The sequence below is a fragment of the Ailuropoda melanoleuca genome, chromosome 12 (genome assembly GCF_002007445.2).
Source record: "Ailuropoda melanoleuca isolate Jingjing chromosome 12, ASM200744v2, whole genome shotgun sequence".
NCBI classification, from domain to species: Eukaryota; Metazoa; Chordata; class Mammalia; order Carnivora; family Ursidae; genus Ailuropoda; species Ailuropoda melanoleuca.
In genome coordinates this window covers 28,982,144-28,996,050 of record NC_048229.1, presented here as the reverse complement: position 1 = coordinate 28,996,050, position 13,907 = coordinate 28,982,144, and the positions used below count along the sequence as shown (strand labels likewise).

General features: G+C 44.0%; 1 protein-coding gene and 1 pseudogene across 8 annotated transcripts in view; both read left to right on the top strand.

Annotated features, from left to right (window-relative positions):
* Positions 1 to 13,907, top strand: part of LOC100480882 (zinc finger protein 613) — a 35,784-nt gene that overhangs the window by 8,575 nt on the left and 13,302 nt on the right. For 5 of the 8 annotated variants that reach the window (XR_004619157.1, XR_004619159.1, XR_004619162.1 and 2 more), the window contains exons 5-7: positions 4,476 to 8,640; positions 12,477 to 12,603; positions 12,875 to 12,970. Coding sequence is in view for 1 of the 8 variants with exons in the window: in XM_019808666.2 (XP_019664225.2) it covers positions 4,476 to 6,208 (1,733 nt within the window). In the remaining 7 variants the exon portion in view is untranslated. Of the gene's footprint in view, positions 1 to 4,475; positions 8,758 to 12,476; positions 12,604 to 12,874; positions 12,971 to 13,907 lie in introns of those variants that run through there. The other 3 variants (XR_004619163.1, XR_004619158.1, XM_019808666.2) reach the window with 3 other exon arrangements.
* Positions 12,453 to 13,907, top strand: part of LOC100481130 — a 13,223-nt pseudogene continuing 11,768 nt past the window's right edge.

The window sequence follows — 13,907 nt, the reverse complement described above, 5'->3', positions numbered from 1 at the left end:
TATCTCTTCTTGGGTTCAATCCCTGTTTGTTTCATACAGATCTCCACTAATTTTCTCTCTAGTTTTCTTTTTAGAATTCTCAACTCTTACCTCCCTTCTTCTCCCAGCACTGTATCGCCACCTGTTCCTTCTGCTTCTCTTGCTATGAAAGTCTGTCTTCCACACCTCTCTCCAAAGAGAAATGTTTGATTTGAGCATCGTCTGCTGACTGCTGCCCTTTCCTGCATTATTCCTTTGGATAATGTCAATTTCCCTTCTTAATATTCACCTCCGTTTTTGATTGGGAGTTAGAATTTCAACAATGTGAATTTGGGAGGGACATAAACATTCAGTCCACAGTACGGGCTGTTCTTTAAGTCTTACATCCTGGCTGTGTAGGAAAACCTCATGGGTCTTCTTTACTCTGACACCATGACCACACACACAGTACTTCTGACACCACGTGTTGGCAGTTTTCCTCACACCAAGCAGTTCTTTGCAGCACCAGCCAGGTGTCCTACAATTGACCTCAATTCTGACGTTATCATTACATGGGGAAGCATAAGATCCCACAGGTTAAGGGCTCCATCACATTAGATTGCCTCCTGCTTACTTTCTTTCTTTCTAAAATATTTTATTTATTTATTTGACAGAGCACAAGCAGGGGGAGCAGCAGGCAGAGGGAGAGGGAAAAACAGGCTCCTCGGTGAGCAGGGAGTCTGACGTGGGGCTCGAACCCCGGGACCCTGGGATCATGACCCGAGCTGAAGGCAGATGCTTAAACAACTGAGTCACCCAGGCACCCATATTTTTTATTTTTTATTTTTCTGGAAAGAATAATCACACTTACTGATTAAGGAAAAGGGTATTCTTTTTTTCCATCCCCCCCCTGCACTTTAGATATCAATCACAATTAGTAGGTCCCCTGGTTACTCACAACTTCTGTCTGTCTAGGCTACAATTCAGAGGTTCCCATGACTTTCTCCCCCTTGGATTTGATTACTTGCTGCAACAGCTCAGAAAACTCAGGGAAAGTCTTGCTGTTTACCAGTTTATTATAAAAGAATATGATAAAGGATATGGATGAACATCCAGAGGAAGAGATGCGTAGGGTGAGGTATGTGGAAAAGGGCGTGGAAGCTCCAGGCCCCAGTCTCCCAGCACCTCCATGTGTTCAGCAATCTGGAAGCTCCCTGAAGCCCAGGCTCCTGGAATTTTCTGGAGGCTTCCACAGGAAGGCATGATCAGTCATTAACTCTGTCTCCAACCCCTTCCCCTCTCTGGAGGATGGAGGGTGGGGCTGAAAGTTCCAAACTTCTAATCATGGCTTGGTCTTTCTGCTGACCAGCCCCCATCCAGCAACCCACCCAGAGTCACCTTATTAGAACAAAAGACACTCTTATCAACCCAGGAAATTCGAAGGGGCTTATGAGGCCTGTGTCAAGAGCCAAGGTCAGAAACAAAGATGAGAACAGAAGTTGCTCTGAGTGCTCTTATCACTTAGGAAATTGTAAGAGTTGTAGGGGCTCTCTGTGGGAACCAGGGGTGGTGAAGTGTGTTTTTCCTGGACACTTCCATAACCTTCTCAGCTAGCTCCCTTATGTAGAGTATTTGCTATTTCTGTTGATTTCTTAAAATTTGTCATTGATTGTTCCCAGCCCAGACCACATCATTAAACCCCATGCCTGCTTTGCTTTAATTTCCTTGTATAATTGTTCATTCTGATCATTACTGTAGTCCGTGTTAAATGAAGCTGCTGGATTCATTCCCTTGAATCTTTCCTTTTCCTTATGATAATCAGTAATAGTAAGTCCCAGCTAATCATATTACCAGTCTTTTTTTTTTTTTTAAGATTTTATTTATTTGAGAGAGAGAGAGGGAGAACATGAGTGGTGGGAGGGGTAGAGGGAGAGGGAGAAGCAGACTCCCTGCTGAGCAGGGAGCCTAGGGTGGGGCTTGATACCAGGACCCCTGGATATGACCTGAGCCAAAGCCAGATGCTTAACTGACTGAACCACCCAGGTGCCCCAGATTACCAGTCTAATAGGATGGAAATTTCTCTTTGATAAACAATATCCATGATACAGCTCTTGCTTATATAGAGTTTGCTTCCCTCTTCCTAAAGTCAAGGTCAGCTATATTTGGAGGACTCTCCTTAATGTGTTCCCTACATGAGGATCTTCGTTTTAAATATTTTTGCTTCCTTAAGTGTTATTTTTGTTTTGTTTTGTTTTTGGTAGCCTCTTACACACAGGCCCTGACAGTTGTGAACAACAGCAGCAACAACAAAATTCTTTTTGGGAGATGAGTTTGTATGAGGAGAAACAAAATTAAGCAAAATAAACAGATATGATGTCTTGTGATAAAAAGTTCCAGGAAGATCCGTGGGACAGCAGTGGAATAGTGTGTGAAGCCCTGGAGCTGCTCTAGCACCTGGGAGTCTATCTGGGGCCTCTAATCTTAGCTCTTTGGGGAGTGGGAATACGTCTCTGGTAAGATGCCTTTGAGCAGCTGTATGAGGGATGTGAGGCCTCTGGTGAATTGAGCTCCAAGTAGACAAAATGGTGAGTTCCAAGGCCCAAAGCTCGGGTACCTGGATGGCTTAGTTGGTTAAGCTTCTGCCTTTGGCTCAGGTCGTGATCCCGGGGTTCTGGGATCAAGGCCCACGTCAGGCTCCCTGCTTGCTTCTCCCTCTCCTGCCCCCTCACTTGCTCTTCCTTGCTCTCTCTCTCAAATAAATGAAATCTTAAAAAAAAAAAAAAAAAGATGAAAATCAAAGGCCCAAGGCAGGAGGGTGTTTGTAGAACCTCAGGGAAGCCTGTATGAATACAGGAAGGGAGCCAAAGGGCGTGGCTGGCGGTCATGTAGAGATAAGGGCAGTAGCGTAGGGGCTGGAGTTGGGAGTAAACAGCTCATGTAGGACCTTGGAAGGACATTTCAAGGGTTTGATATTTTTAAATGATGAGAGAAGAAAACAATAGGGAGTTTTCAGTAGAAGACATATATGAAATCATTTATACTCAGAATGATGGCTTTGGCTCTTCATAGAAAGGAGACGGTAGCAGACAGGGGTTGATGCCTAAAACCAGCTGGGAACCTGTTGCCGTAGTCCAGGACACCTGCGGAGAGAGGATGAGGGTTGGTCAGCTTCTGAATGTGTTTATAAAGAGGGCAGAAATGATTTCCCACTGAAGTAGGTAGAGGGTGTGAGAGAAAATACAAAAGCAGGATGCTGGTAAGTCTTTTTGGTGTGGGTCTGGGAGGAGGGAGTTGCCATTTCTGAGATGAAGAGGCTGTGTGGAGAAGGTGTGGGTTGAGAAGTCAGGGGCTCTGTTTTGGACATTGTGCGTCATCAGACCATGCTTGTGCACATCCAGGTGCAGCATGCTGTCTTTGGATATACCTGAGGCGTCCAGGGAGAGTTGAGGACTAGAGAGAGAAATATGGATTGAGTAGATCTCCTGTGATTAGGTGTACAGATTAAGAAGAGCCTTGGACAACTAGCAATCAGAACAATGAGTATTTGTTAAATGCAGGGTTTCCTAATATGGTACCCAGACCCCTTTTGAGAGTGTATTTTTGTTAGATTTGGGTGATGGCCTGGGCTAGTCTACATACAATGCCATAAGCAGGCCTTCGTGAGCCTAGTTGGTGAACCAGAATCTTCGTATGTGCTGGAAAAAATTGAATTTAGTGAGAAGTAAAGCAATATTTTCTAGGAGTAAGATTTTAGTACCAAATAGGACGAATTGGCATGTAATATATAGAGGTTCAGCTTTTTTGAATGAGGCTTTTTTTTTTAAGAGCACACACGTGAGTGGGAGGAGGAGCTGAGGGAGAGAGAGAATCTTAAGCAGGCTCCACGCTCAGCACGGAGCCCAATTCAGGGCTTGATCTCACAATCCCGAAATCATGACCTTAGCTGAAATCAAGAGTTGGATGCCCAGGTAACTGAGCCACCCAGGCACCCCTTGAATGAAGCATCTTGTGCTATAGTTCTGGGCTGTGTGAAGTTAATTGTCAAAATGAACAGTAAAGCGGGGCAGCTGGGTGACTCAGTAGGTTAATTGTCTGACTTCGGCTTAGGTCATGATCTCAGGGTCCTGGGTTCAAGCCCCATGTTGGGCTCTGTGCTCAGAGTTGTGTCTGCTTGAGATTCTCCCTCTCCCTCTGTCCCTCCTGCTTCTGCTCTCTCTCCCACTCTCTCTCTAAAATAAATAAATAAATCTTTAAAAAAAAAAAAGGCAGCAAATCTTTGTTTATTCATTTTGAGTGATCTAACTTGGTCTATGCGACTGTTCTTATCTTGTATTTTCTTTGCTTACGTTATTGTGTTTAACCATTGTCCAAGTGATAACAAACATATTTACTTGGACCTTCTTTAAAATGAGGTCTTAGTGTTATCAATAAAGAGCCAGCCTACACAAAGATATTTGTGGAAGAATTTTATTATATACCAAGCTCATGGAAAGATTCATTCTTCTCTTCTTTCCTAGAGATCAAGAAAGATGATGGTCATCTACAGGGGCCCTTGCAAAATCAAAGATGTCTAAAGAGAATGAAACAATGCCATGAACATAATGCATTTGGAAACATCATTCATCAGAGTAAACGTAATTTTCCCTTAAGGCAAAATCATGATATCTTTGACTTACATGGGAAAACACTGAAATCAAATTTAAGTTTAGTCAACCAGGACAGAAGCCATGAAGTAAAGAACCTCACTGAGGTTGATGGAGATATGAAATCCTTCTCCCATACAAAGCATGACCGGTATTGTATTGAAATTAAATTTCCTGAATGTGGGAATTCTGTGAATACAAATTCCCAATTCATCAAACATCAAAGAACTCAAAAGATAGAGAAACCCCATGTATGCAGTGAATGTGGGAAAGGCTTCTTCAAAAAGTCTCGGCTCATGGATCATCAGAGAGTTCACACGGGAGAGAAGCCTCATGGGTGCAGTGTATGTGGGAAAGCCTTTTCCAGAAAGTCCAGACTCACTGAACATCAGAAAACTCACGTAGGAGAGAAGCGGTATGAATGCTCTGAATGTGACAAGGCATTCCCCAAGAAATCACGGCTACTCATGCATCAGAAAACTCATACAGGAGAGAAACCCTATGTGTGCAGTGAGTGTGGAAAAGGCTTCATCAAGAAGTCTCGGCTCATTAACCATCAGAGAGTTCACACAGGAGAGAAGCCTCACGGATGCAGTCTGTGTGACAAAGCATTCTCCAGAAAGTCCAGGCTCATTGAACACCAGAGAACTCATACGGGAGAAAAACCTTATGAATGCACTGAATGTGACAAAACGTTCCGCTGGAAGTCACAGCTCAATGCCCATCAGAAGACTCACACAGGAGAGAAATCGTATATATGCAGTGATTGCGGAAAAGGCTTCATTCAGAAGGGCAATCTCATTGTACATCAGCGAACGCATACTGGGGAGAAGCCTTATATATGCAGTGAGTGTGGGAAAGGTTTCATTCAGAAGGGCAATCTCCTTATACATCAACGAACTCACACTGGAGAGAAACCTTACGTATGCACCGAATGTGGGAAAGGCTTTAGCCAGAAGACATGCCTCATATCACATCAGCGATTTCACACTGGGAAGACGCCCTTTGTGTGTACTGAGTGTGGAAAATCCTGTTCACACAAGTCTGGTCTCATTAACCACCAGAGAATTCACACAGGAGAGAAACCCTATACCTGCAGTGACTGTGGGAAGGCTTTTAGAGATAAGTCGTGCCTTAACCGACACCGGAGAACTCATACAGGAGAGAGGCCTTATGGATGTGCTGACTGTGGGAAGGCTTTCTCTCACCTGTCATGCCTCGTTTACCATAAGGGAATGTTGCATGCAAGAGAGAAAGTTGCACGTTCAGGCGCGTTGGAGAATCCTTTTTCAGAGAGCCACAGCTCATCCCTTTCAAATGATAGCATGCAGGAGAAAGACCCTGTTAACATGGTGTCCGTGCAGATGCCTTCTGTAGCAGCGCAGACTTCCTTACACCTCCGTGGGCTCCTAGAGGATAGGAACATAGCCACTGTGGGACAGCCAGGTGCCAGGTGCGCACCATCAGCAGATAACAGAATTTGCACAGGGAAACCTTTTGACTGCAGTGAATGTGGTAGTGCCTTCACTGATCAGTTACGTCATATTTTATGTCACAAAAAGCACACAGGAATAAAGTGTGATACGATCAAGGTGGAAAACCCTTGACTAAAACCTAGCTCATTATGTGGCTGATAAGCGTATATGGAGACAAATAGTATAAAGACCAGGAGTAGTATAAAGACATAGTATAAAGATTGGAAAAGCCTTTGTGGAAAGATAGACCTTACTGGTGTATCATAGGTCACATCATCAGTGAGCTCATAGCTGGTAGAAATACAATGACCCTGGAATACCCCTTCCCCAGAAATAAGACTTCAGTAGGTGGCAGAGAGTTCACACAGAAGAACAGCTGGAAGAGCTCTGAAGGCAGTGAATGTGGCAGGGTTGTCAGTGGAGCATTCTGCCTCATGAGTTGGCAGAGGAAATCCTCCAGAAGCAAAACTCTGAACACGCCAACCGCGGAACATCTTTGGCAAAGTACCAGAAAACACGTAAAGCAAATAAGCCCTGTGAAAATGAACATTTTAGAGATTTCTGCCACCAGTCTAACATCATTTTACTTCAGATAATGTACATAGTGTACATTTTAGGACACTATACCTTGAATCAAACTCACTGATATGATGTCACTCTTTAATTTGAAGGAGGGTATATACTGCACATTAATCGTTACAGTTATAACAGTGCACTTCCTCCCTTTTCAGGGGGAGGGCGTGAATCTTTTCATTCCCACCCACGATCATTATATGGTTAGCTCTTGTGTTTCTTTGGTTCTAAATTTATTCAGTTTATTTTAGGCTACTGAAGTCTGTCCTTCCACTTCAAAAGGAAAGTGAATACATTTGATTCAATAATATAGCATAGTGTGTTTGGATGTGTTTAACTTTGTAAATATCACCCAAAGGAACAACTGCTCAGAACTCACGAATAACCTGTCAGCCAGGTTCTTTCCCTAGAAGATAGTTCACATCCGATACACACACCACTTAGAAAACCTTTCATCAACTGCTCCCTTTACCTAGTTCTGTTCTAGAACCTACAGATGCTGACAGTGATGAACTGAACAAAAGTTTTTGCTGCCTTTGAACTGGCTTTTTTTTTTTTTTAAGATTTTATTTATTTATTTATTTATTTGAGAGCACAAGGAGGGGAAGTAGAAGGCAGAGGGAGAGGGAGAAGCAGGGAGACTGATGTGGGGCTGGATCCCAGAACCCAGGGATCATAACCTTAGCCGAAGGCAGACACTTAACCGACTGAGCTACTGAGTTACCCCTAAACCGGCATTTTTTTAAAAGCTGGATTATATGTATGTAGCAATTTGACCCTCCAGCAAATGTAATCAATGTATACACCTACATCAGTTGAAAAGGACATACCGTAGAAGGTACAAAGTATCCCGGTAATTTCTTATTCAAGGGGCATATTATGGAGAGGGGGTGGGAATGGATTCACTTAGTTTTAGGTATGTAAAATAGGATATGGAGACTTTTTAAAAAAGATTCATCTCTCTCCACTTGGATTGTAAATGTCTGCCTGGATAGTTTATAATAGATGGTCATATATTCCCAGCACATAGCAAAATAGAAATGAATTACATAGTTTCGAAAGGTGATTGAAAGTGAATGCATGACCTAAATGAATGACCTAACAGACTAATCAACCAAGCGTATTTTTGTCACTGAACAAAAGGAACTATGGGAAAGAAATTTCAAAGATCAATATTATCCCAAGAAACAAAAAAGAATCCTGAATAGAGGCCTCTGGCAATATAGAAGGGGCAGATCAGCAAAGGAATAGGATCCACAGAAAAGCCTAATTAATGGAAGAAAATGACCTCACTTTAAAAATTGAGGACAGTGTGTTAGATGAGTGGAGGCGAGATTCCGTCAGATATCGTGGAGAAGATCCCAGACTCTGGTCCACAGTCTGCTACCTGTTAGAGTTGCCAGCATCTCAGGGATCCCGGCTCTTCTGTGATGTGATGAACGGAGACATGATGTAGCATCATCATCCTTATTGTCATGGGAATGGGGCCCGTGTCATCTCTTCTGTACTCAGGGTTCTTTCCCTTGGTTCAATAAAGATCTGTCCAGCTTAGAAGCTGGAAGTCCTGCTTATAAGGGAAAAAAGTGGAAATTTGCCACGGAGTGGCTGTTTTCATAATTGAATTCCAAACTTGTGAGTGAATTACTCAATTCAATACTACAAACACTTTATTTTTTTATTTTTTTATTTTGAGCATCTGCACTGTGCCAGGCCCTGTTGTAGACATGGGATACTCTGGTGAACAAAACATGCAAAATAATGGCCTCTAACCGGATGGATGTGGGGAGATGTTCTTCAAAGAACCAGAAATGGATTCTTCCTTGACTCAGTCTTCAGGTCCTCTCTGCCCCTTGTCTTGTGAATCTGCACATCATATCATGCTGGTCGGCGTCCTCCTTAAATCTGCAGTCAGGGCCCCTGAATGGGCTGCCTGATCTACCCTGAACCTGAGGACCAGTGGCTGAACTCACCTTTCCGAGGTGGCATCCCAGGTAAAAAAGACATTTTAGTGGGATAGGGTCCATATTCTCTTTGAGAAGGCTGTCTCAGCTTACATCCTACTGCTCCACCCCCTTGCCTTCATAAAAATCAGTTCTAACTAACACTAAGCATGCCGTTTGGCAAATGATAACCACGTTGTTTTGTTACTTAGTATTCTGAAATGCTCCATTTCCATCTTGGTGTATTTTAGGGAACTGGTTTTGTACATTTGAAGCCTCATCGCTTTCTCCTTGGTCCAGGAACCACGTGAGATCTCAGCCGTTGCACATGGTGATGAGTGAGGGTTCTGAGGGCAGGGTCTGCTGGGGTCACTCTGCCTTGTCTGGCTCAGTGGGGGAGGGTGTATTATCTGCTTGGGCTGTCATAACAAAGCACAGACTGGGTGGTTGAAACAACAGACATTTTTGGCTCGCAGTTCTGGAGGCTAAAGTGTGAGATCAAGGCCCACAGGGTTGGTTTCATCCAAGGTCTGTCCTTGGCTTGTAGACGGCCACCTCCAAGACAGTCGTCCCTTTGTGTGTGTCTGGGTCTGAATTTCTTCTTGTAAGGAGACCAGTTATATTGGATTAGGACCCAGCCTATGTGACCTCATTTCTGCTGAATTATCTCTTCAAAGACCCTGTCTACAAATACAGTCACATTCTGAGGTACTGGAGGTTATTATTTGAACATAAGGATTGGTGGGGAGAGGGGAGGTACGGTGGTACTTGTCCATGAATGCCATTCAAATTTGGAAATTTATTTTGGGCTAATCGATGGAGCCGGCAGGTCATCAGTAAACAGTGGCGTCTTTTCCAGGTTTGAGGATTAATACGGGGCCATATATCAGTATCTGGGAAGGTCCATGTGTAGCCAGCCGGTTGAGAGGCTGAAGTTTTGGAGGCCCAGGACCTCTGGGCTGTTGGAATAGACCTGACAAATGCTACTTTCCTTCAGTCCCTCAAAATTCCTCTTCAAGGACTAGTTATGTGTGGATATACACACATACATATATTACATACACACAAACACATGCATTTTTCTGGAAAAGCAGTTTGTCCTTGGGAAGCAATGATAGGACATACCCACTATCAGTAACAGGAGTGATTCCACTGTATTTTTTCTTTTAATTTTAATTTTTTAAAATATTTATTTATTTGAGAGAGAGGATGTGAAGTGAGGGGAGGGGCAGAAGGAGAGAGAGAATCCCAAGCAGACTCCATGCTGAGCACAGAGCCCGACATGTGGCTTGATCTCGGAACTCTGAGATCATGACCCAAGCCAAAATCAAGAGTTGGACACTCAACCAACTGAGCCACCCAGGCACCCCAGATTCCATTCTCTGGAAAGTGCTTTAGGCTGGAAAATGAAGTGAAAGCTCTTCAGCTGTTCCTCATGGAGGACCATGGAGGTTCAAGTGAGAAGGAGAGTTGATTTTTGGATGATGTGCCTTGAATGTCTCTAAAAGTTGCATTCACTGATTTCTGCCCACAGTATCCCTGCCTTTGGGCCGTGTACCTTTTCCTCTGATAATGTTACAGAGAGTCAGTTAGGAAGTTTTTGGGGTTTGGACCACATTGCCTTGGTTTCGAGATCCAGGCCGGGGGATAAGGGACCCTGTGAATTTGGAGGATGCGGGAAAATTGTAGAAAGTGATTAAGGTTAAGTTCATTCCTGAGCAAGATATTTGAGTCCAAAGGCTTAGTGTGACATAATAAGAAATACATATTTGGTCTCTGCTCCCAGTTCCTGACTCAGTTCCTAAAACCCTTGTAATCTCCTGAGCAATGGGAGTGATGGAGTATCTAACACAGAGCTGTTAAACCCTTTGGAACTTCCTGGTGCTAGAAGTGTCTTTTGTTCTAATAAGGTGACTCTTGGTGGGATCCTGGATGTCTCCTGGATTGGGGCTGTTTACCACAAAGACCACCACCCCTGACTAGAAGCTTGCAACTTTCAGGGAAGGGAGAGGGCCTTGAGATTGGGTTAATAATTCATCCATCCTTCCTTCCTTCCTTCCTTTCTTTCCTTCCTTCCTTCCTTCCTTCCTTCCTTCCTTCCTTCCCTCCCTCCCTCCCTCCCTCCCTCCCTCTTTGTTTCTTCTACCTACTTACCTGTAATTTGAAACTTGTGTCTTTAAAATGCATACATGAATCAAGTAGGTAATTTTTTTAAAAAAGTAAAGGTAATATGTACACATATATTTTAAAGGGTTAATATTTATGCATATATTATATATATATGGGAACCAGTGAGTTCCCTTTTATGTTGGGGATCCCCAAGACCATCCTCAGGTTTAATAATTTGCTAAGAAGACTCAGAATTCAGAAAACTTGTTATACTCAAGGTTACATTTATTATAGAAAGGATAGAGATTAAAACAGCAGAGGATTGGGGCACCTGGGTGGCACAGCGGTTACGTGTCTGCCTTTGGCTCAGGGCGTGATCCCGGCATTATGGGATCGAGCCCCACATCAGGCTCCTCTGCTATGGGCCTGCTTCTTCCTCTCCCACTCCCCCTGCTTGTGTTCCCTCTCTCACTGGCTGTCTCTCTCTGTCAAATAAATAAATAAAATCTTTAAAAAAAAATAAAAAAATAAAATAAAACAGCAGAGGAAAAGCCACAGTGTGACTTGGGGTGGGCGTTGTGTGTCAAGTGGTGTCTGCGCCTGTGGAGAAGCTGGAGACTGATGTCAGCCATGTGTGTGTCCCGCCTGGCTGATGTGATCGAGCCCCAGTAGAGAGTGGACATCAAGGCTCAGGTGAGCTTTCCCTGTCAGCAGTTCCCCTGCCTACTGTCACACGTTCATGCCAAGGAAATGACACTGCCCATGACTCCATTGTGGGAGGACAGCTGGAAGTTCCATGTTGGAACTTTCCTGTACTCTGCCCTTTATGCCATTTTTCTTGGCTGATGTTAATCTGTATCCTTCAATTATAATAAACTGAGTGTAACAGCTTTCAGTGAGTTCTCAGTCCCGCTAGCAAATTAAAATGGCCTTACAGAATATTCTCCCTAGTTTCGGGAGCTCCGTGCTGCACTTTGGGTAATTTCTAGTGCACTAATTATCCCTTCAATGCCTCTAATATGCTTTTAAAATATGTGCGTATTTCTTTTTTCAGAAATACTCTTTTCCTCAAATCTGCCTACTTGTCTCTTTATAGTTCCTGTTCTTTTGACATTTTAAAATACTTAATTCCTTACAAAACATTTTTTTTAGATGAAGAGGTAGGGTGGGGTGAGGGGTAGGGGGTGAGGGAGAGAGAATCTTAAGCAGGCTCCACTCACAGCATGGAGCCCAACATGGCGCCAATCTTAGGACTCTGAGATCATGACCTGAGGTGAAGTCAGGAGTTGGACATTCAACCAACTGAGACACCCAGGTGCCCCTACAAAGTGTTTTTTAAAAAACTGCTTATATTGATGCAGGATATATGGTGAAAATAAGCAGAATCATTTCCTTTACATAACCTCTGTATCAATAAAAGGGAGGTGCGCCTGGCTGGTTCAGTTGGTAGAGCATGCGACTCTTGATCTCAAGGTTGTGAGTTCAAGCCCTGCATTGGGTGTAGAGATTACTTTAAAAAAAAAATCTTGGGGTGGCTGGGTGGCACAGCGGTTGGGCGTCTGCCTTTCGGCTCAGGGCGTGATCCCGGCGTTGTGGGATCGAGCCCCACATCAGGCTGTATCTGCAGTGTTCTCAAGTGGTAGATTCTCAGATCCTTCTCTGTGTTCCCTCTCTCGCTGGCTGTCTCTATCTCTGTCAAATAAATAAATAAAATCTTTAAAAAAAATCTTAAAAAAGATTAAGGGTAAACACTCATGTTAAAGAGGACCCTATTACAGGAATTGCTGACACTGGAGGATGTGGCTGTGGACTTCACCTGGGAGGAGTGGCAGCTCCTGGCCCCCACCCAGAAGAACCTGTACCGGGACATGATGTTGGAGAATTATAGGAATCTGGTGTCAGTAGGTGAGGACAGCTCCTTTGTGTCACTTAGGGGGTCCCCATCAGTGGTCTTTCCTCTGTCAGCCACTTAATGCTTCAGAGTATCTGCAGTGTTCTCAAGTGGTAGATTCTCAGATCCTTCTCTGGGTTCAAACAAGAGTGTATAATGAGTTGTCTCCTGAGAGAAAAGCCTCTGGGTTGCAGATGTGAAAACTGTCAGTCCCTCAAATGTAGCATTCTCCCATCCTGACAGACCCCAGCCCATTCCAAAGTGTTCTGTCTTTTCCATGAGCAGGATATCAAGCTAGCAGACCAGATGTGCTCTCCAGGCTGGAATGAGGGCAAGAACTGTGGGCGATAGAAGGAGAAGTCCACATTCTAACCCATCCAGGTGAGTGGGTGAGAACAGCAAGGTGGATGACACATTCTCATCAGTCAGGGAAGGCTCCAGGGCTGTGACGAGGTCTGAGGATGTCTAAACAGCTGCCCCTCCTATCCGTCTTCCCTTATGAGAGCATCTTTGTAGGAGTCGAGGAAAATATGTCCATTTTATTCTTCTGAGAGCTGATCCCTGTTTATTTTATGTACATCTTGATTATTTGTTGTTGTTTGGTTCTTTTCTTCCTACATTTCTCAGATCTCCTTTTTTTTTTTTTTAAAGATTTGTTTTAGAGAGAGTGTTAGCGAGTGGTGGGGAGGGGCAGAGGGAGAGAGAATCTCAAGCAGACTCTGTGCTGAGGGAGGAGCCCAGTGCAGGCTCAATATCACGACCCCAAGATCATGACCTGAGCTGAAACCAAGAGTCAGACACTTAACTGACTATCCACGCAGGCACCCCAACTCAAATCTCCTTTTTTTATTCGTTGTAACAGTGTCTCTAACTACTACTTCTACCTCCCACCTCCCTTGCTATGAAATCTCATCTGCCAGGTGTTACTCCAAACATAGACCTTTTTTTTTTTTTAAGATTTTATTTATTTATTTGACAGAGACAGCTAGCGAGAGAGGGAACACAAGCAGGGGGAGTGGGAGAGGAAGAAGCAGGCTCCTAGTGGAGGAGCCTGATGCAGGGCTCGATCCCAGAACGCCGGGATCACGCCCTGAGCTGAAGGCAGACGCTTAACAACTGAGCCACGCAGGTGCCCCATTTTTTTTTTTTTTTAAGATTTTACTTATTTGAAAGAGAGAGATCCGGAGCACAAGCAGGCAGAGCAACAGGCGGAGGGAGAGGGAGAAGCACGCTCCTGGATAAGGTGGGAGCCTGATGTGGGGCTCGATCCCAGAACCCTGGGATCATGACCTGAGCCAAAGGCAGATGCTTAACTGAC